The sequence below is a fragment of the Prionailurus bengalensis genome, chromosome A3 (assembly GCF_016509475.1).
Source record: "Prionailurus bengalensis isolate Pbe53 chromosome A3, Fcat_Pben_1.1_paternal_pri, whole genome shotgun sequence".
NCBI lineage: Eukaryota > Metazoa > Chordata > Mammalia > Carnivora > Felidae > Prionailurus > Prionailurus bengalensis.
The window spans coordinates 65,806,348-65,827,435 of NC_057354.1; the positions used below are offsets into that span (position 1 = coordinate 65,806,348).

General features: G+C 49.9%; 1 protein-coding gene across 2 annotated transcripts in view; it reads left to right on the forward strand.

Annotated features, from left to right (window-relative positions):
- The window catches only part of PRKCE (protein kinase C epsilon), a 501,273-nt gene that overhangs the window by 472,125 nt on the left and 8,060 nt on the right, over window positions 1-21,088 (forward strand). Inside the window, exons 14-15 of one of the 2 annotated variants that reach the window (XM_043603305.1) lie at window positions 2,153-2,299; window positions 7,564-7,593. In XM_043603305.1, coding sequence (XP_043459240.1) covers window positions 2,153-2,299; window positions 7,564-7,578 — 162 coding nt within the window. In that variant the 3' untranslated portion in view covers window positions 7,579-7,593. Of the gene's footprint in view, window positions 1-2,152; window positions 2,300-7,563; window positions 7,594-21,088 lie in introns of those variants that run through there. The other variant, XM_043603304.1, reaches the window with a different exon arrangement.

Genomic DNA, 21,088 nt, shown 5'->3' on the forward strand with positions numbered 1-21,088 from the left:
GAGCCCCACGCTCAGTGTGGAGCCCAACACATGGCTTGATCCCATGACCCTGAGATCATGACCTGAGCTGAAATCAAGAGTTGGTCACTCAACTGGCTGAGACACCCAGGTGCCCCTAGATAAATTATAATTAAAAATTTTTTAATGTTTTAATTTATTTTTGAAGGAGAGAGAGAGAGAGAGAGAGAGAGAGAGAGAGAGAGAGAGAGCATGAGCGGAGGAGGAACAGAGAAAGAGGGAGACACAGAATCTGAAGCAGGCTCCAGGCTCTGAGCTGTCAGCACAGAGCCTGATGCGGGGCTCAAACCCACAAACTGTGAGATCATGACTTGAGCTGAAGTCGGATGCTTAACTGACTGAGCCGCCCAGACGCCCCATAAATTATAATTTAAATAAATGAGAAACATGAGGTCCCAGGTCCCTACAGGGAAGAGAATCTGGAGAGGCTTCAACAGAGCAGGAAGCATTTTGCCTGGTTCTTAGAGGATACATAGGGACTGGATATGGGCATTATAGGTGCAATAAAGGATACAAAAGCCTAACCGGGTAATCTTGGTTCAGACTGAGAAGTTTCCATGTGCCAAACTGAGGGGTATAGACTTTATCCTATGGGTGTTACGAATCAGGAGTGTTTAAGCAGGAGTGGCTTCTGCTGACTCTTAGATTAGGAGGGCAAGGTGTGCATTGGTACCATTTCTGACTCCAAACTGCCCAAAACCCCTTAAGGCATTCTCTTACCTGTGGCTCTCCCAGCTCAGTGTCCATGTGCTTTGGCTTCAGGGACACCAGGCAAGAGTCAGCAAGAGGCTCTCCCTGCCCAGGAAAATCTCCCTGAAGATGAAGCCCGAAATTGTATCAGTATAAATTTATTCCTTTGGATTATGGTTTGTCCTCTTAAATTCCTTTGTTTAAATACAGGCTCTCAGCCTTCCCCCTGTAAAATCTAACTCTTTGTCTCCAGCTCACGTGCACACACACACCACTGCCTTTATTTTGGGTGGCTATCAGAAATATTTCCACCTACCAGCACTGATTTTTTTCAGTTATATGGTACACATCTGCTCAAATTACTTGCCATCAGGACTGACTCACTTAACAGGAATAAGTTCGCCTGGGTGTGTGGGGAACTATCAGGGATACAGATAAAAGTACAGATTTTAACATCTGGGGAAGCTGCCTCCAAGCCAGAAGCTCTTCTCACAAGGCTAAGGAGGAAAACACATCCATGTGGTTTACCAGACAAGCAGTAAGCTTTTCCTTTTCTTGTTTGTTTTTTAATCCGTTGATCTACATGGATATTTTATGCTAGAGGTTACAAATTCAAATTAAAAAAAAAAATGAGAGGGCCCAGAAAAAGGAGAAGTGGAGGGGGTGCCTTTGATAATTTACCTTGGCATGAATATCTGGTCCTCTTTCCTTGCCTCAACAAGGACTGTAGACCTCTCAACATGAGTGAGTTTATCTGATCTCAGTCTCCCCAACTAGAAGACTTGAGAACCTGAGGAGAATCAGGGAGTTAGTAGTAGCCTGAGTTCCTAATCCCAGCATTGTACCTTGTTGGCTGTTTGATCTTGGCCAAGTTAATTAACCTCTCTGTGCCTCACTTATAAAATAGGGATAATAATAGACCTCAGAGGCTTGCATTTGAATGAAATGAATGAATTTATATACGATGTTTAGAATGACGGCTGGCATATGGTAAATTCTGTATAAGAGTGAAAGAGTACCCTGGGGCCCCTGGGTGGCTCGGTCGGTTAAGCATCCAACTTCGGCTCAGGTTGTGATCCCACAGTTCATGAGTTCAAACCCTGCATCAGGCTCTCTGCTGTCAGCACGGAACCCATTTTGGATCCTCTGTCTCCCTGTCTTTCTGCCCCATCCTGGCTCGTGTGCTCTCTCTCTCTCTCTCTCTCTCTCTCTCTCTCTCGCTCTCTCGCTCTCTCGCTCTCTCACTCTCTCTCTCAAATAAATAAACATAAAAAAAAAAAAAAAGAGTGCAAGACTACCCTCAGGGGCAGAGTCCCTCAAAGTGCAGGAAACAGGCTTGGGAGATGGTCTTGAAGCTGTTGCCGTAGCTGACTTTCATCTTTCCCTCACAGCCTGTCCCTGCCAAGCCTTTGTCACTCATTCTGTTATGCCCTCCTCCCTGCAGTTCATGACCAAGAACCCCCACAAGCGCCTGGGCTGTGTGGCGGCACAGAACGGCGAGGACGCCATCAAGCAGCACCCGTTCTTCAAGGAGATCGACTGGGTTCTCCTGGAGCAGAAGAAGATCAAGCCACCCTTCAAGCCTCGAATTGTAAGTAGGGCCCCAGAGCCCATTCCACACTGTGCGTCGGGCCTGGGTGCGCAGAAAAAGCCGATTGGGGCACGTTTTACAGCCAAAATGACAAGGGCAGGAGGTGGCCGAGCCGCTCCCCGAAAGAGTCTCCTAGCCCTCAGAGTTTACTGTCAAAAATACATAACCTAGAGCCATAACCAAGATGCTGATTCGTATGGGACACAGAAGACTTTTAATTTTAACAGAGATCAATTGATTGATTTCAATCAGAAGTTACAAATGATATGAGTTGGCCGTGTATGGTGGAGATTTAAGGTTTCTTTATAAACAAATGAGTTCACTTTATAACTGAGTCAATTTAAAGAAAAGTACTTACTAGGTAAATAAGAGTCACGGTCATGGTCATTATGTGGACTTAGTGCAGCGTGAGAAGGTAAGACCCAGTGCCCAACACCTGGGGTAGGGCTGTGCTGCACCAACCCTGGGGCCGAGTCTGTAAGAGGCTGTCTCTGTAGGGCTCCCCACCCCCCTCTGCCCCGCTGTCCCTGCTGGCCTCCCTCCGGCCCAGCATACACCTCCTTCCAGGTTCTCAGCCCTGTCCCGGTGATGCCTGTCGAAGGGGCTGCAGGAAAGGGTGTCAAAGCTCAGCTGTTGGAAAGAGGAATCAGAGAGCAGAGGCCATGTCCTAGCAGTGACCTTCTGCTGGAGGGAGGCCTTCTGGTCAGCAGGGCTCTCCTTGAAGTTGAGAGTGTGCATACAGACCTGTGTAGGGGGAGTATCCCAAGTCTGCTGGCTTGTGGCCTGATGAGGCAATTATTCAGACTGAAAATTGGGGTAGCCAGCTGGCTAGTATGCTAGGAGCAAAGGAGGTATGTAATATTAGGAAATTACAGGCCAAGAGCTCCGGAATGCTGGGACCGGGGTCCTGGGCAGGAAAGACCTGAGACCATCCAGTCAAGCCTCAGTCACCCCACACTGTGTCATGCAGCCCCCTCTCCCTCACCTCCAAGTACAGGACGGACCCTCCTGTGCTTTGTGAATGATCACAGAGGAATTCTGTTATATTCCAGGAGGTTTTCTGGGGAGCAGTTACTGATAGTGCTGTGAAATGTCCCAAGTAGGAAGCAACTCTCAGTATGGTCCAGGCTCAGCCAGTCTAGAGCACGGAAGGTCGACTGTCCCTGGATACTTGATCGGGTCACTGTTCCTCATCTGCTTCCTCCTTTGGTTTTTACAACTTTCACTGGCTGGCGCACAGCTCGGAACAGGCTAGATTCAGGCTCGCCTTCTTTCTTTGTTAGCATCACCTTCGCTCCTGCCCATTTCCCCCTTGGCTCTGGGCAGGGCTCCCTGCACATGCCATCGTGCTCAAAGGCTACCCCCCTACCCAGAGGGTCTCTGTGAATGGTTTACAAGGACAAGATCAACCGTGTCCTGGAAAAAGCAAGGGGAAGTAGGAAACCAGAGACCAGGTGGAGAAGGAGGGGAAAACTAAAGACTCAGATCTGAGGGTAAAATGTTATTGCAGGTTTAGTCTAAGGTAATGTACCCAAAGCAAAGTGGGAAGTAGAGCGAGGTAGAGAATCCACCTGACAAGAGGGATCCCAGGGCGAGAGCAGGGACCGATCAGTCAGCACAGGTCTGCAAAATGACTTACTCGACTCAAAGCTAGGCTTATAGAGAGTCAGACAGGGCTGGAGGGGCAGCTCTTCCTGCGGGTGTGGGGCCAGACGACAGGGCAAGCTGAGGGGACCGTCAGCAGGGGGTGCAAAGGGAAGAGCGGGCCTGGGGTAGGGCGGAGGCAGGCACCCAAGTCTTTGCTGAGAAGTCACAGGGAAACAAGGAATTAGGGAGAATCTTTATGATAAAAGGCCCAAAGAAGTTTTAAAGTGTGGATTCATGGAGAAGAGTCTCTCTCTGGGGTAAAGAGAAGGCAGAACATGGCTCAAACCCAGCAGAGGAAAGTGCTCTGAGATTTCAGGGGCCCTGCGAAGCTCCTGTCTCCAGAAGCCTGTCCCTAAAGCCGAGCAATAGCAGGGATTCCTCCTGAGGCTGCGACCCTCTGTCTCACCTCTGAGCCAAATGAAAGGGCAGACCCAAGAGAAGCGACACTTTGAGCTGTGCCTGGCTTCCCCTGAGTGAGGGAAGGGCGTAAAGAACAAGCGTGAGGTTTCTGTGGGCCTGCAGGATGGAGAAGGAACCAGACACAGAAGAAGAAGGAGAGAAGGGTGACTCGGGATGCCAACCCGTGACCCAGTCCACTGGTAGACAGGCCTCACCCGGCCTGGACAGGCAGGGGTAGCCGGCCTGGCGTGCAGGTGCTCCTGTGGGCCAGGGTGGGAGAGGGTCCCTGGGAACCAGCAGCAGAAGTACATCTCTGGGTGAGGGAGTCAGGCTGACCTGGAGGTCAGGTGGGACTCCACCCGGAGCACAAGGGACCCGTGCTTCCCTCCCTTGGGTCTCTCCCGAGCCTCCAGTGTGGGACAGGAGGGCAGGACTCTCTGCGCTTCCTTTGCCGAAGGACTCAAGTAGGCTTCCTGGGGCCAGACCATCCCCTGAGAGGATGGCAGAGAGTGAGGGCAGGGGCTGTTCAGGAGCTCCCAACAGTGTCCAACTGTCTGAGTCAGCATTCCCAAAGACTGAGTTCATCCTTACCTCACACGTCACCTTCTGTGCAAGTCCCTGCTCACCCCCACAGAACTCCAGAGTTATCCTTAACACTGTTGGGGGTTGGGGTGGGGAGGAGGCAGGGAGAGCGTTTATCCGGCTGGTTTGAATTCCGTTTGGAAGAGAGAGGCCATCCGAAAGAAGGATAAGAAAGGAAACTTCCATTGTGCAACAGGTGTCTCTGGTCACATTTTGAGCCGAATAATGTTCCATACAGAGTTCTCAGCTACAGGTCTTTAAAGATGTATTCAAGTTCTTTTAAGTCTCTGATCTCATTTATATCCTAGAGATTTGTCTCTGGAGAAATATCAAAATGGGAAAGAAAAGAATAGCCTACATCTCCTTAGCAGGTTGGAAAGGTCTGCCTGAGACTGCCCCTAAGTTGAAAGCTCTTTTCTGAAAAATGTTGATGGTACCACCCTGAGTCCTCTGTGGGCTTGTTCACAGCAGAAATGAATTTTAAGTTGAATTCAAGCCCACCACAGTGACAAACATACTCTAGTTCCCGTGTCTGAAAGCCTTGCAAGACCCACGTGTAACTCACACAAGGTTTTAAGAAGCCAACACCCACCTCTTACTAACTCAGGATTAACCCTGGGGGGACCACGGGTAGCCAGGCCCTCCTGGCTCAGATACCAGCAGTGGGGGTGGCTATGCTCTGTAAGTAGGGCCAGTTACCAACAGGCAAAATAGATAGCCACCCACGAGTGGTCACGGGAGAGACACTGGGGGCTGAAGTGCATCCCACAGAAGTCATCTTCTGTTTACAGGGGAGGGGTTCCATCACAAGATAGGCTGTCCGCCGGCTGAGGGTGTCGCATAACCTTAGGGCACATCGATGCCCTTTGAGGAGAGCTGAGAAGGAAAGGTTGTGACAGTGGGAGGAAGGAAAGTTGCTTTGGAGCCTGACATTGGGAAGAAGCGGACAGGGCAGTGTGAGCTTCCTGGATCTTAGAGACAGACAGCCTCCTTGAGAAGGGAGAGGACAAGTGTGCGAGCCTTGCAATTTGGCGGTGGCCTCAAGAAGACACGGGGTGTGTGTTTTAGAAGGCAGTGAAACGAGATACACAGAAACCCTCTAATCTCCTCATGCCAACCCCCCGCCCTGGGCGTTCAGTCACAGAGGGAACCCTGGGGCTCCTTTGTCTTGGGCTAGCTCCACTAGCTCCTACCCACGTCCTGTTGACATCACAGCAAAAGGCCGCCACCCCCAGAAAACAGCAGGATAGCGACCACCCCACTGGATGAGCCGGCCATACCGAGTCTAAGGGCCTTGGGGGTGTCCTGCCTGTCTTGATTCAGGAGGGAGTTGGTTCTGTCTGGTGGGAGGTGCTGGAGTGAGGCCAGGTGAGGTCACGTCATCCAGGCGCCAGGGCTTAAGAAGAGCCAGGACTCCGTGGTATGTTTTCTGCATCTCCGGACTCTTCCCGCTCGCGCGCGCGGCAGGGATGAAGCTCCTCCACGGCACAGCCTGTGGTGGGAGAGGAAACCTGTACACTGCCCAGGCTGGCTCTGCTGAAGACTAGGGTGGCTCAGTCGCCCCCGTAGGGGCTGAGGATATGGCAGGTTCCCAGGCCTGGTTTCCATCCCCTCCGTAGGAGTCCTCATCCCTTCAAAGATCTCACCGAGATTGTCCAGATCCCTAGCTGGCCTCTGGCCTCTGGTCCAGTTCCCTCACAGACCTCAGGTGGCTGCTGTCCCCTCCAGGCCTTTACCTTCTCAAGACGTTTGCTAAGCTTAGATTTCTGCTCCCTCGCGCCTGAGCCTCCCTGTCTAACCCCTGCCCTGACTCACCAGCTGTCATTAGTCCGACTGGATTGCCTGCCTTCGGGTTTAGGCCCATTTGCACTAACCCCCACCTCGGGACATTTTTTAGTGGCCTCTGCTTCAATGTGGGGATTTCGTCTCGTTCGTCCTGCCAACTATCTTGTATTCTCCCGCCCTCACTTTCCCTTTTATATTCGTCCTGTCTACCCTCTGGCCACCCACGTTTGCAACTGATTTTGCACAAGCGATGTGCCGTCAACACCAAACCAAAGACTCTGCCATCCTTGTATTCAGATCGATTTCTGGAGGTGGCTGGCCTCACGGCAAGGGCACACAGGGTGGGTGGCAGGCACCCCAGCAGCGGTTGGAGGGCTAGAGAAGCCAGTAAGGCTGGAGCCAAGGCCTTTGATGCTGGAAAAAAATCTCCCGGCATAGAGTTCATTCGTCTGTCCCACTGGGGATTTAGTTCCAAGGTGATGGCATCATCCAGTAGCCAATAAATGTAGCACATTTTGCTTTTGTGTTACTGGTGAGCTCACCTTCTCTGGGGACCACAGAGGGCAGAGTGATGGGTTCGGTGTGTTTGAACGGTATCATGTGACCGTGCGGATCTTGGAGGTATTGTCTCGCTCCAGGCTTCTTTCCTGGGCACTCCTCTTGCACCCAAAAAGCATTAGGCTCCGAGATTATGGCTCCCAGGGCTCCAGCGCTGGAATTGGGGGAAGCCAGTGGAGGGGGGAGAGATCTGCCTCCCCAGAAACCTAGCTATCCTCAGTGAAAGCCAAGGGCAATGAGGGAAATGCCGGCCAAGTAAACTTCTCTTTGTGTACGTGTTCTCTCTTTTCAAGTTTGCTTCAGTGTGAATGTCCCTCTTTAAGGTAAGGCCTCCTGAATGGGGAGTCTGTCCAGGTAGGTGAGCCCTCTCAGGCCCGGTGACATGGAGGCCCTTCCAACCCCATGATCTGTTTCCATCCAGTCGTCCACACTGCATGGCGGGACCCTCGAGGGAGGCCTTTCCTGCATGCTCCTGCATGACCGGGCTGTGCTGAGAGAAAACCGGGAAGTGGGTTTGAGACCCTCACAACCTCACCAATGTAGCAGCCTGAGGAGAAGCCCTGCTGAGCAGGCAAAGGCAACCCTTTCCCCTGAAGCTCGTCAACCCACCCAGGAGACCACCTGTTAGTGGGCCCCATGAAGACAGAGTCCCAGGTGACCAGCAAAGGCTGTCCTCCTCCTCCACCTAGCAGAGCAGGGACGGGACCCGGCCAGTGCCTAGAGACATCAGTGAGTACATCCCCCCGGACTGTGTCCAGGCCAGAGTGGGAGCCCTTCGTCTCCAAGAGGCTGCAAGGTCCTGCAAAGAGCCAGGACACCAGTCCGGGCCTAGAGGGCATCATGGGAAATGTCCAGGAAGCTGTTTCTGGCAGTTGGCCCAGGTAGTGACATGGCACAGTGGACCGGTACCGGCTTTGACCGCAGAGAGACTTGGGTTGGAACAAAATTGCTGTCGTGGGTTAGCCATGTAAGCCCGGGAGTTCACTTCATCTGCAGACACCTGGCCTCCTTGGGCCTGAGCTCCTTATCTGTAAAATAGGGATAAAAATATCCAGTCATAAAATTATGAACAGGATTAGATAAACCTGTAGATTCCCTATGAATTTTAGTTCTTCTCTCCAGTCACCATCCCCACCCAGCCTGTCAAAGCCCCTCCTTCTCCCGCTCGCGTCAGGAATCAAGAGCTAAGGAGGCAGTGCAGTATATGGAGGCTAGGCTGTGGAATCAGAGGCGGCCAGGTTCCAACTAGGGCTGCAGGATCTTGGGAGAGTCGTCTCACCTCTCCGAGCCTCAGTGAGCCGATCCATAGAACAGGGATACTAGTATGTGCCACGTCGAATGTCTGTGAGGAGTGAAAAGCAAATCAAGTGAAGTGATTAGCACATTCCTTGGGATACAGGGGGTGCTGGGACAGAGCTAAAGCTGACAGTACTGGAGACCCCGGGGGTCTAAGCCAAGGGGGCTAGAGAGGGCTCAGTTCCCGGAGAGGCCAGGGGTTCACATGAGGGATGACACCATGTGGTCGGGGAAGCTGCCATTGCAAGGCAGAGGACTAGCAAAGAGCACCATCCAGTCCCCGCAGAGAGCCTTCTGGAGCTTCATTCCGGCCCTGCCCCTGGTCTGGGATGGGAGAGCACAGGGAGACAGGAGATAGGGCAAGACAGAGATTCACCCCGGCCCTAATGCCCCTTGAGGAACCCCAAGTTTCCCCGCAGGGTCTGTCCCCCTTTTATGGTGTGACCTTGCCACCACCTTTACTTCCCCTGCCCCTGTCCTCACTGGTCTTGTTTGCCGAGCACAGTCGTGCAGCCCAGCCCTAAAGTGCTGGCAGTCTGATGAGACCCCATGACCGTGGCCGTAGGAACACGGAGGGTTCCCAAGTGTTTCTAAGCTAAACAGCCTCAGTGGGGCATCTTTGACTCTGCACAAGGGATTTCTCTGTCTGGGAATTCTGCCTGCAGGAGCGTTCCTATAGCCCAACCTGCACATCACTTTGGTGCTCCCACCCACTACCCTAGGGGAGGAATTTGAGCCCTGGGCTGGGCTGGGCATTTCTGTAAGCTCCGAAGTTTTCATTTATAACTTCGTAGCTGTTCAGTTGAGATTTGCCTTCATGGGTTCATCGAACTAGTGTATATTGAATTTAATCTCCTCCCCACCCCACTAGCACCTGAGGTAACACAGCCTGCCGGGGAGCGTGGGACCTACTGGGCTGTGTGTGACTGAAGGAAGGAAGGTTCTCCGGAGGAGCTGGATCTGGGCAGAGAAAGCCAAAAAGGATTAGGGACAGAGAGCTACCGGGAAGAGGCATGGCAGCAGGGGAGGGCAAGGCAGGATTCACATCAGGTCTTTTCAGCAGGAATTTAGTGAGCATGTACTTTGTACCCTCTGTGAAGCTGTAGGGGAGAAGGCTGGTTGACATAAGAAGAATCACCTATAGAGGCGCCTGGGTGGCTCAGTTGGTTAAGTGTCAGACTTCAGCTCAGGTCATGATCTCACAGTTCGTGGGTTCAAGCCCCACATCAGGCTCTGTGCTGACAGCTTGGAGCCTGGAGCCTGCTTCGGATTCTGTGTCTCCCTCTGTCTCTGCACCCCACCCCCCAATCATGCTCTGTGTCTTTCTGTCTCTCAAAAATAAACATTAAACAAAATTTAAAAAAAAAGAAAGAAGAAGAATCACCTGAATGCTACCATCCTGAGGGGTTCCAGTGGCAGGAGGAGCCTCAAACATAAAGTGCTTGGGGAATACCAGGCACAGTACAAAATGCAGGCCTTGACTCAGGGCAGGGGTCTTGGGGTTTACCTCTTAAGGTTAGGGGGCAGGGAGGAAAGGTGATGTGAAGAGGAAAGCCTCCCTGGACAGGCCAGCTGACAGGGCCTCTGTGGGCCACCGGAGCCACTGGCCACTTGCAGTCTCATAGAAGGTCCCACCCGGGGTGGTGGTCTGGCAGCCAGGAAAAGAGGGGCAGTGGTCCCAGGCTGGATAATGTGCATCTAAGTAGAAGCAGATAGAAGCTCAAACCTTCCCCAGGTGGGGGGTTCAGGCCTCCAGGCCTCCAACCAGCATTTGCTCTCTGAGGGGTGCAGACACCAAGGGAGACTGTGCACCAAGGGGTTGGGGGTGCTCCCCACCCACGCCAGCCTCCAAGGGGGCACAGCTGGCTATCATGGAGGAAAGAAGCTCTTGGAAACCCAGCTTGCATTGGGGGACGGGGGCATTAGTGCCCTGTTTACTCCCCACTGTTTGTGCCAGGATAGTGGATGTTAACAGAATTGGATTTAGCTTAAACTCGACACTCAGACATTCTTCTGGAATTCTGGGATTTGACAAACACACATTAGGTCTGTGGCACATCATTACAGTTCCACATCAGCCTCACTCTCAGAGCGAGGTGATCCCGGCCTGCGGGACTTAGACCCCCACATTATTCTGGCCTCTTCTTTCTGGGACCTGCTCCACCCCAAAGGGGTTTTATCGGTGCACAGAGCTTGAATGTCAGGTGTGTGAGCCCCGCTAGGTGTGGAAGAAGGTGAAGAATGGCAGGGACAATGAGATATGATACTCGCCTTGAGTAGGGAGATGGGAATATAAGCCCACAGAGGGGCTTACCAACTGCGATGACTCAGGAAATAAAGCAGACCTTGACTTGGGGCCTCAGCCAAACTCCCTCCCCACCCCTCCCGCATCTTAGCTAGTATTTGGAAACCACAGGTGGTCTTCCTGGGGGAGGCATGGCAGATTCAGGCTGCAGGTACCCAGGCACCTGGGATGTGGGTGATCCACCAAAAGTTTCAGAATATAGTCACCCCAAAACATGAGATTCCAGAATTTAGCCCCCACTTTGTATCAGAGGCAACGAGCTAAGAGGAAAACACTGGACAGGGCTGGGTGCTGGTCCCTCTGTTTTTTATATCTTTGAGACTCGGAGCAAATCACTGAATTTCTCTGCTCCCTTCCTATAAAATGAGGGACTTACATAATCCCTAAAAAGTCTTACAGCCTATGAGGGCAGGGATTGGAGGTTTTTGGAAATCAATTTTATTATAATAAAATTTACATAGAATAAAATTTAACCCATTTAAAATGTGCATTTTGACGCATTTTAACAAATGGATGCACCCATGTTACGCCAGCACAGTGAAAGATCTCTACCCCAAACTGTTCCCAGGTGCCCTGTGCCCCAAGGCAGTCCCTGATCTGCTTTCTGTCACTGGAGAGTAGATCTGTCTTCTAGAGTTTCGTGTGTGTGTGTGTGTGTGTGTGTGTGTGTGTGTGTGTACGCACACATATATATGGAGCTGTGTAGTGTGTGCTGTTTTGTGATTTTGTGTCTGGCTTCTTTCACTCAGCATCCATGTGTGTGAGATTTAGGAATTATATTTTTAATTTTTTACCATGGAAAACGTCAAACGTGTACAGAAGTAGAGAGAATCCCCATGTGCCCATCACCCAACACCAACAACTAGCCTGCTCTGGTTAATTTGTCAGGGGAGGGATTGTTATCTGTTTTGTGCACAGCAGCGTCCTCAGCAACTCCTGGCACGTAGTAGGTGTTGTAACATATACTGTGAATGAATGAATAAGTTCTATAGGTCGACAGTGTTTTTCCAGAGAATACTTCTCTCTTAGCTCCAGCTCTAAATTCTCTTGTCACCTTCTATGGCCCAAGATCTGTTCCAGTTTATGCCTCAGAATTTAGGGTGATAAGATCCTGCATTGGGAAACCTGAAAGTGTTGAATGGTAGGAGAGGTGGGTGACCTCATCTTGACTTGAGAGGCATATATTCGGGTGTTTACAGTTCCCGTTTCAAAGCCAGCAGGCAGAGCAACAATACATTCCGGGCCAAGAGAACTGATTTCTATCTAGAACATTTTCATAAATAAGGGGGGTGGTATTGGTGAGTGGAGGAACAGGGCTTTTGCCAGGACCAGATTGAAAAGTTTCTTTGGGCACCAAAACGTCCCTGGAATTAGATAGATGTCAACCCAACAGGCGTCAACCATGACACTGCTTTGAAAAGTAGATGCTACATGAAAAAGGGCTGCACGATTAGAAGCAGAATGGGGCCAGGTTTGCCGCTGTGGGCCTCCCCACTTTCAGCTGGAGAACACGGGCTCCTGATGCATCACCGGGCACAGGTCCTGCCGCGGCACGTCCCGCTGTGTGGGGCCAGCTCCCTGCAGAGCCCAGCTCGGGCGCTCAGGCCTCGGGCGGGCCACAGCATGTAGGGTGCTGTCTCCTCCTGAGCCTTTTTATGGCTGGCTATCCACCCAGGTTTTCCGCATGTTGTCAGTTCCAGACACCCCGACTGAGTGTCCCTTTGCCCTACTTCAGGGTCTCCGCAGCAGTAGGGTATGAAGTCAATTTAAGGAGTCAGGTGAAGAAAGAAGTGTAATAAAGACTAAGATAGGGTAGAGTAGGGTCAGGTCAAGTAGAATCAAACAGAATAGAATAAGTAGGATATCATGGGACGCCTGGGTGGCTCAGTCGGTTAAGCGTCTGACTTTGGCTCAGGCATGATCTCGCGGTCTGTGGGTTCGAGCCTCGCATCGGACTCTGTGCCGACAGCTTGGAGCCTGGAGCCTGCTTCAGATTCTGTGTCTCCTTCTCTCTCTCTGCCCCTCCCCCTCTCACACTCTGTCTCTCTCAAAAATAAATGAACGTTAAAAAAAGTTTTTAAAGAATAAGTAGAATATCAGACTATAGCACAGAATGCAATCTAGGTAAACTATGGCTTGCTGAATCATTTCTTGGGCTGATGGGATGAGGTGATGTGCACTAGGTTATAGACAAAATGTCTTTCTTACTGTTGGTCATACTAAAAAGTTCTGAAGGGCTAGGCCCCTCTTCGCTCCTCATGTCTAAGAAATGACCCTATGAGCTGTAGTGGGGATGGTGGCTTCACGTACAGGGAAGATTGCAGGTGTGCATTTGTAATGCAAATAACAAGGCTATTGGTGGAAAGCTCTGAACAGCGTGCCTGTGCTGGGCTCCGTGCAGCAGCCCATCGCGCGCATGAACGCACCGATGCCTCTCGGAGGGAGGCAGGACGGCACATGTCAGGAGCATGGGCCTTGGTGTTAGGACACCTGAATTCAGTCCCGGCTGCACCTTGGGCAAACTGTTTCCCAGTCTCTCCAGTGGGGTCTGTGGCGGTGCTCGCTACCCATGGGGTAGGGGTGAGCAAGAGTGAATAAGGCAGGGGAAACAATTAGCGCAGAGCCCAGCACCTGAAAAAACCTCCATCCGTGGGCTTTAGTGACGTTTTCATGTGCGGGAACAAGTGTGCCAGGCTCTGTACGACGACGCTAGGAATTCAAGAGAGATGCCCAGTGCGTCATTATTTAGTGCTAGTTATGAGGAGTACCAGGAAAGAGAGGCACGGGACAACCGAGGGGTATGGGGGGGACCAGCCTAGGCTGGGAATGGTTCCCCAGGAAAGGGAACTGATACAAGGGGCATTTCCTTCCCACGTGGTAGCGCCAGACCCTGTCTTTAGTGGCAGAATGGAAGCCTTGTGGCCTCAGGAATGGTTTCAGAACTCCTTTACAGCATTTTGAGAGGGCGGTGGACTCTCCCTTATTCTCATTGCTGGTCTCAGAGGGCAGGCTCACCTTTTGAACAAAGCCGTTGCACTTTGCCATCCTCTGGGGATGCAGCAGGGTCCATTTAATTAACCGGGAGCTGGCAAGGCCCTAGCTCTGAGCCAGGCAGCGCTGGTGAGATGCCTGCCTCACCGGGAAGCCAAGATTCACAGGCCGCTTAGAGGCACCTCCAGGCTGGTTATAAACTCCAGACTGAATGTCATCAAGCAGCCATGTGCACCGTACAGACAATGAGGACTTCTCCCTACCCACGTGGCTCAAAATGACTCTTGGCTGAAATGTATGCATTATGCATGTGTCACCAAATTTTAGAATCAAATTGTCACAGCCAAAGGTGTGCATGTGGGTGGACTTTGGAAGGCCCGAAGGGTTCGAGCAGGTAGAAGTACCACCCTTCAGAGCCGCACAGAAATGCCTCCTTCCCTAAAAGGAATGAAGAAATGCTGTCTGTGGAGTTAAGACTCTGATACAAATGACTTCACCTGGCCTTAAAAGAACCTTCTGGAAAGAGCCTCAGATACACAGTCTGTGTCCGGGGGACTTTTCCCATTTTCATAGAGTCGCTTCAGCCTTCCGGCAGAGCACTGAATACACCAGAGGGAACGCCCCGTGCTGGGGACCCCCTCGCCATGGTCCAAGGGGACAACTCATGTCCTGAGAATCTTTCTTCTCTATGTGGATTCCTCAGAGTTATCATACGTTGGACAGATTCAGGTTTTATTCAAAGGGAAACTTTCAAATCTGTGGTTCTTAGCAATCAAATCACTGCCCCTTCAAGAATCTGCTGCAGTGAGATGTTTCCACATGCACAACATGCTGTACCGTACGAGGCTCACGAAGCCCTGAAGTCCATTCCCTAGCACAAGGCTTTGCAAATTGGCCCACAGGCTGAATCCAGCCCACTGCCTCTTTTTGTGCAGCCCTCGGTCTAGGAATGGTTTTTACATTTTTCTTAAATGGTTGAAGAAGAATGTTTCATGACACATGAACAGTATATGAAGTTCGAATGTCAGTATCCATATGTAAAGTTCTGCGTCCATACGTAAAGTCACACTTGTGCAACTGTCTGCGGCTGCCTTTGAGCCACGACAGCAGAGTGGAGTGATTGTAACAGAGATCCTGTGGCCCACAAAACTTAAAGATTTACTGTATGGCCCTTTGGAGAACATTTGCCACCCCTGCTTTAAGAGTGAGAATCCAGGTTAAGAGGCTTGCTTGAAACACTTTACTTAAAATAATTGAGCTGTATGCGGTGCCCCGGGGGACTCAGTTGTTTAAGTGTCTGACTCTTGGTTTTGGCTCAGGTCATGATCTCACGGTTCGTGAGTTTGAGCCCGTGTCAGGCTCTGTGCTGACGGTGCAGAGCCTGCTTGGGATTCACTCTCTTCCTCTCTCTCTCTCTGTCCCTCCTCTGCTCTCGCTCTCAAAATAAATAAACTTAAAAAAATAATTGAGCTGTAAAATTTAGAGGTAAAAGCGACTTTGAAAATCACCTTGATGAGCTCCCCACTTGACCATGTTAAGCAGGGGACTCCAGGGAGTGGTGTCTTGGGCTCTCCTTTTAAAGTTCTGTGGGTTTGGGGGCACCTGGGTGGCTCAGTTGGTTAAGCATCGACTTCAGCTCAGGTCATGATCTCACGGTTTGTGAGTTCGAGCCCCACCTCAGGCTCCGTGCTGACAGCTCAGAGCCTGGAGCCTGCTTCGGATTCTGTGTCTCCCTCTCTCTCTGCCCCACCCCCACTTGCGTGCTGTCTCTCAAAAATGAATAAATGTTAAAAAAAATTTTTTTAAATAAAATAAAAATTAGGACCTCTAATGTGAAAATGTAACTGGAGCATTTCTTGACGTTCAGAAGCCCTGGAAGCCCCGGGTCTTGTTCCTACAGGGGTCATCACCGTGTGGTGCCCACCGTGCCCCAGTCTCTAACAGCTCCAAATTCCCCAGGCTCCCCCCCCCCCAACACACACACTCACACCCTGCTCGTTACAGAGGAGAGATGACATCACAGCCAGCAGCGCCAAAAGTAAAATTTGTCTTCTTTCTTCTTCTTGTTTTTCTTATCTTGCTTTATTCTTGAAAGTTTAAAGATGGCCCACCAGGATATATAAAGGACATACTCTAAATATAATATCAGTGAAAATGAGGAAAGAAAAACAAAGGCAGGAAGACAAAAAAAAATCAGGAATGTTCTTTGTGGGAGTGTCACACATGTGGCTCTTAGCTTTTGAGAGCAGACTGTTCATTGTAGAGCAGAGTGGGGGGGGGGGGGGGGACAAGAAAGCACCCAGGGTGTCCAGGTGAAATAGTGACTGTTCTGTGAACCAAGATCAAGTAGAAATCGCTCTCAAGGATCATCCCAAAGACAGTGCTGTTTGTTCTAACCATACAGTTGTGATAAATAATGATGAGGAAGCAATGCTAATAATTTACATTTCTTCTATACCATGTGCTGTTCTCACCACTTAAATGTATTACTTCACTTACTCCTTATAACGAATATACAGGGAGAGCTACCAGCATCCCCATTTTACAGATGATGAAAGTAAGGCCCAGAGAAGACGTGATTTGCCCAAAGCCACAAAGCTGGAGAGATGCAGAAGTGAAATCCAGGCAGTCTGGCCCCAGAGCTCTCGTGCTAACCTACTGAGCTGCACTGCCTCTCAGAGGCAGCACCTGGAGACACCAGTATGCTTCCCAGTGAGCTCTTGGATGTCCCAGTTTATAAAGGCTAATATCAAATAAGGAAAGGAGGGCATGAAATTGAGAAGGAATGCCAATATACAGTGTGAACTTGAGAGGAAGCCAAATCCACAGCAACTACAGCCCTACATAGGCTTTTAAGCCACAAAAAGGCCTTTTGCAACTGCCAAGGAAAAGAAGGAAGAAAGAGACCCACTGCTCCTTTACACAGAGGGACCCAGTCAGGCTGCCTGTCGGGATCACTTGGGAAGCTTTAAAACATACACAGGTCTGGGCCGCACCGCTGGATGGTCCAATTAGTGAGGTGTGGGGCAAGGCCCAGGTGTCCATGTGGGCGCATTGTTGGATTTTTTGTTGTTTTGTTTTTAAGTTTTTATTTTACTCCCCCTGGGGCTCATCATGACACGTGCCCTCCTTCACCCTCACTTATCTCCCCCCTGGTAACCATCAGTTTGCTCTCTAGAGTTGAGAGTCTGTTTCTTGGTTTGCCTCCCTTTTTTCTTTTTCTTCCCCTTGTTTTGTTTCTTAAATTCCACATATGGTATTTGTCTTTCTCTGACTGACTTATTTCACTTGCAGTATACTCTCTAGTTCCATCCACGTCATTGCAAATGGCAAGATTGCATTCTTTTTGTGGCTGAGTAATGTTCCAGTATGCGTGTGTGTGTGTGTGTGTGTGTGTGTGTGTGTGTGTGTATGACCTCTTCATTCATCAGTCAGTGGACACTTGGGCTGCATCCATATGTTGGCTCTTGTAAATAACACTGCTGTAAACTTAGAGGTGCATGTATCCCTTTGAACTAGTGTTTTCTTTGGGTAAATACCCAGCAGTGATTACTGCATCACAGGGTAGTTCTATTCTTACCTTTTTGAGGACGCTCCACATTGTTTTCCAGAGCAGCCACGGCCAGTTTGGGTTCCCACCAGCAGTGCACCAGGGCTCCTTGCCCAGGTTCCCTTTGTTTCTGATGCACAGGCAGGATGGAGAACTGCTTTGTTACCAGTGACAAAAAGCAAGGCTGTTACCTTGTCTCTAACTTTTCCCCAAAGAGAAGTCTCTTAGAAGTACAAAGATTAGGGCAAAACCCAGTAAAGATGAACTGATTTCCAAGGGAGAAATAAGTCATTACAAGCCAGAAATAAGTACCAAAATAAGAAGAAATCAAAGTCAAATGCAAATCAGTTGCACTTGATAAAGCTCACCTGGGGAGCTAGGACAGGCCATTCCCTGGGCCGGATCCCTGAGCAGTGACACTGAATCTCTGATGTGGGGCCAGCATCACTGTTATGTAAAGTTCCTGGCAGTCCAGTGTGCAGTCACTGGTCTGGGCCCAGGTGAACTACATGTCAGGTTACTAAAAAATCTGCTGTGCCCACTACTTGGTAATTTGGATTTCCAGAAACCAGCAGTGACACCAAGCGATGGGAGATGGGCAGACAGTCTCCCCGTATTCAAAAATAGGGAAAATGTAGATTTGGGATACTTGGAGGTAGGTGCTGTTAAAGCAATTTCTAGACGTTTTTATGAAAAGGTATTTTGTGAACACTGGGGGAAAATGGTAATCACTTGGAGCCAATTAACTTCATTTCTAGACCAATAGACCAGAGAAATGCAACAGCGTTAGGTATCTTTATTCCAGCAAAGCAATTGAAAGTCTTTGATATCATCCTCCTGAACAAGATGGGAAATGTGACCATGCCTGGGTGCCTGGGTGCCTCAGTTGAGCACCTGACTTTGGTTCAGGTCATGATCTCGCAGTTCAGGAGTTCGAGCCCCACATCAGGATTGCTGCTGTCAGTGAGGAGCCTACTTTGGATTTTCTGTACCCCTCTCTCTGCCCCTTTCCCACCTGTGCTCTCTCTCAAAAATAAATAAACATTTTTTAAAAAGTGACCTTGGCTGGTCAATTCACAGTGGATTTAACCATAATGCCCCCAAAGTCTGCTGGGGTGCCTGGATGTTGGCTTTGCAAGAGGGCTGTTTGTAGAGGGCAGGCCAGAAGGGTCCAAGCCTGAGCCTGCCTTACATGGTATTTTTATACATGTCTTACTGGAGTAATGGGAGGCATGCCAGTCATATTTTAGGATGACACAGAGTCGAAGGATATAGCAGACAAGATGGATGATAGAATTAACATTATGTTCCCATAGTATTTTCACGTTTACATGAGCTTTGCTTATATGCTCTCATAGAGCCCTCGGCAAGCTAGGCATATTTATTATCCCTACTTTGTTGGTAACAGACTGAGATCAGAGAAGTAAGTTACAAAATCATTACTTATGACTATCTCAACAAGCCGGAAATAAGCACCAAAGTAAGAAGAAATCAAAGTCAAATGCAAAGGATTACATCTGGATTCAAAACAATCTATTTCAGAAGATTGACATTTGTATCAGTTGCCTAGGGCTGCCCAAACAAAGTGTCGTAAACGGGGTGCCTTAGAACAACAGAAACCTATCATCTCACAGTTCTGGGGAGGAGAAGTCTTTAATCAAGCTGCCAGCAGGGCCTTGGCGCCCCCACAGCCTAGAGGTGGTGGGGAGAGTCCTCCCTTGCCTCTGTCAGCTTCAGGTGGCCCCAGACATTCCTTGGCTTGTGGCAACATCTCCGTTCTTCAGGTGACATTCTCCATGTCTCTGCACGTGGGCTTCCCTCTGTGCAGGTCTGTCACTGTTCAAACTTCCCTTTCTTGTAAGGACCCCAGTTACACTGGGTGAGGGCCCACCCTCATGACTGCATCTCAATTTGATGACATCTGCATGGACCTTATGTCCAAATAAGGTCACATTCTGAGATACCAGAGCTTAGGAATTCAACATCTCTTTTTTGGGAGATGCAGTTCAACCCACACTAGGGTCACACTGGATAGGTAACACGAAGAGCATCATTGATTTCTCACAGCTCCCTGAGAAATGGAACTAGGCATCGGATTAACTTGAGGGTTCCTACCAAGTAGAAGGTCATGCCACAGCACTTGGCATTGCTCAGACCAGAGTCAGGAGTGGAAAGGTCAGCTGTGGCCACTACATGCTAAGAAGGAGGTGGATTTTAAAAAGGAGGGAGCCACTGAGGGCTCAGGGCAGGATAGGTGCCATAAAAGCTCCATGGGCGGCCGAGTGCCAGGGAGGCCCGTACATCTTGCTCTGATTTCTATAAAGAAAATCCCGAAGTGTGACCAATTCTCGGTTAACAAGATCAAGAGGGGAAGAAAGGAATGGAAGATTATGTTTGGAGCAATTTCTAGGTAAATGATAGTTAACTTGAAATTCCGTTCCAGCCCTCATTTTTGCCAGGCAAGGCATTATGCAGTTTTACATCCTTTGTTTCATTTAACTTCACATGTAAGCATGGGTGCATTAACATACACACGTATACGCTGTTATTTACAATGTAGGGGTATAATGAATAGATATGTGTCTACAAAGATTTGTTTAATAGAGAGCAAGCATTCTAATTATTTAAAGTCTTGCTTTTTGTTTTCAAGTATGTAAAAGAGCCAAGTGGAGCTTAGGCGAGAATTTTGACATTTCAAAGCTAGGAGGAATTTGGGGTTTGACTGCTCTGGTGAATGAAATTATTTCAAGCAAATGAATATTTGCACATCATCTGCTGTGTCCTAGGTGTCTTAAGGTATCTGAGAGGAGGCTGTGACACACATAGCATTTTAGAAGGGGCCAAATGCATGATCCAGAAAGTGCTGTGGGAGCTGGGAGGAGGGTGAGATTGGGTAAGGTGGCTGTCAGGGAACTCCGAAGAGGGAGTCGGAACCTGATGTGGGCCCAAGACCAAAAAAAGCTGGCATTTTGGAGACTGGAGACAGCATGCTCCCCCCTCCCCCATTCTGATTGTGTGCGTGGATCAGAGTGACCACAACCTGTGCTCTCGTCATGCCCGGAAGAGGTAAAGAGGTGTGGGCAGGGACCAGGGAGGTAGCCACATGAAAGCCAGCCCCATGCCCCAGCTGGTGAGATTAGGGAGTTTTCTCGGTGCTTCAGAACAAAGTCATCTGTTGATCTCGTAATCAGATGAAGACAGAAGCAGAAATCGCTGGCTCTTCTGAAAGCTGGTGTTTATGACTTCAGTACAGTGAGAGAAAGAATTGCGCCAGCCAGACAGGAAGCAGGCATTCAGGCCGCCTGCCCATGTCCGTGCTGCGATCCAAGCACTACCACAGCCGGCTGATCCCCCAAGCCCTCGGCCGCCTCCGGTGATTTATAAGGCAGGCCCAGTGGCTCTGCTTCTCAGTTGCAGTTTCTCAAAAGGATCTGGAGGGACCTGTAACTGTTTCCATAACCTACCTCACTCTCCCGTGGGAGATACCAAAGGTAGGCCCTTGCCCCAGAGTCAGCCCCGGACCTCTCAAATCCCAGACCTTATCTCTCTCAGAAGGGATGCCAGAGGGAAGGGGAGTGTCATTTTCCTCTAACATCAGCCACAAGGGTTAGTGTCATAAAGTCCCCTTAGCCCATCTGTCTTTGATGGAATTTTCCCAAACCCTGGTTGAACCTGT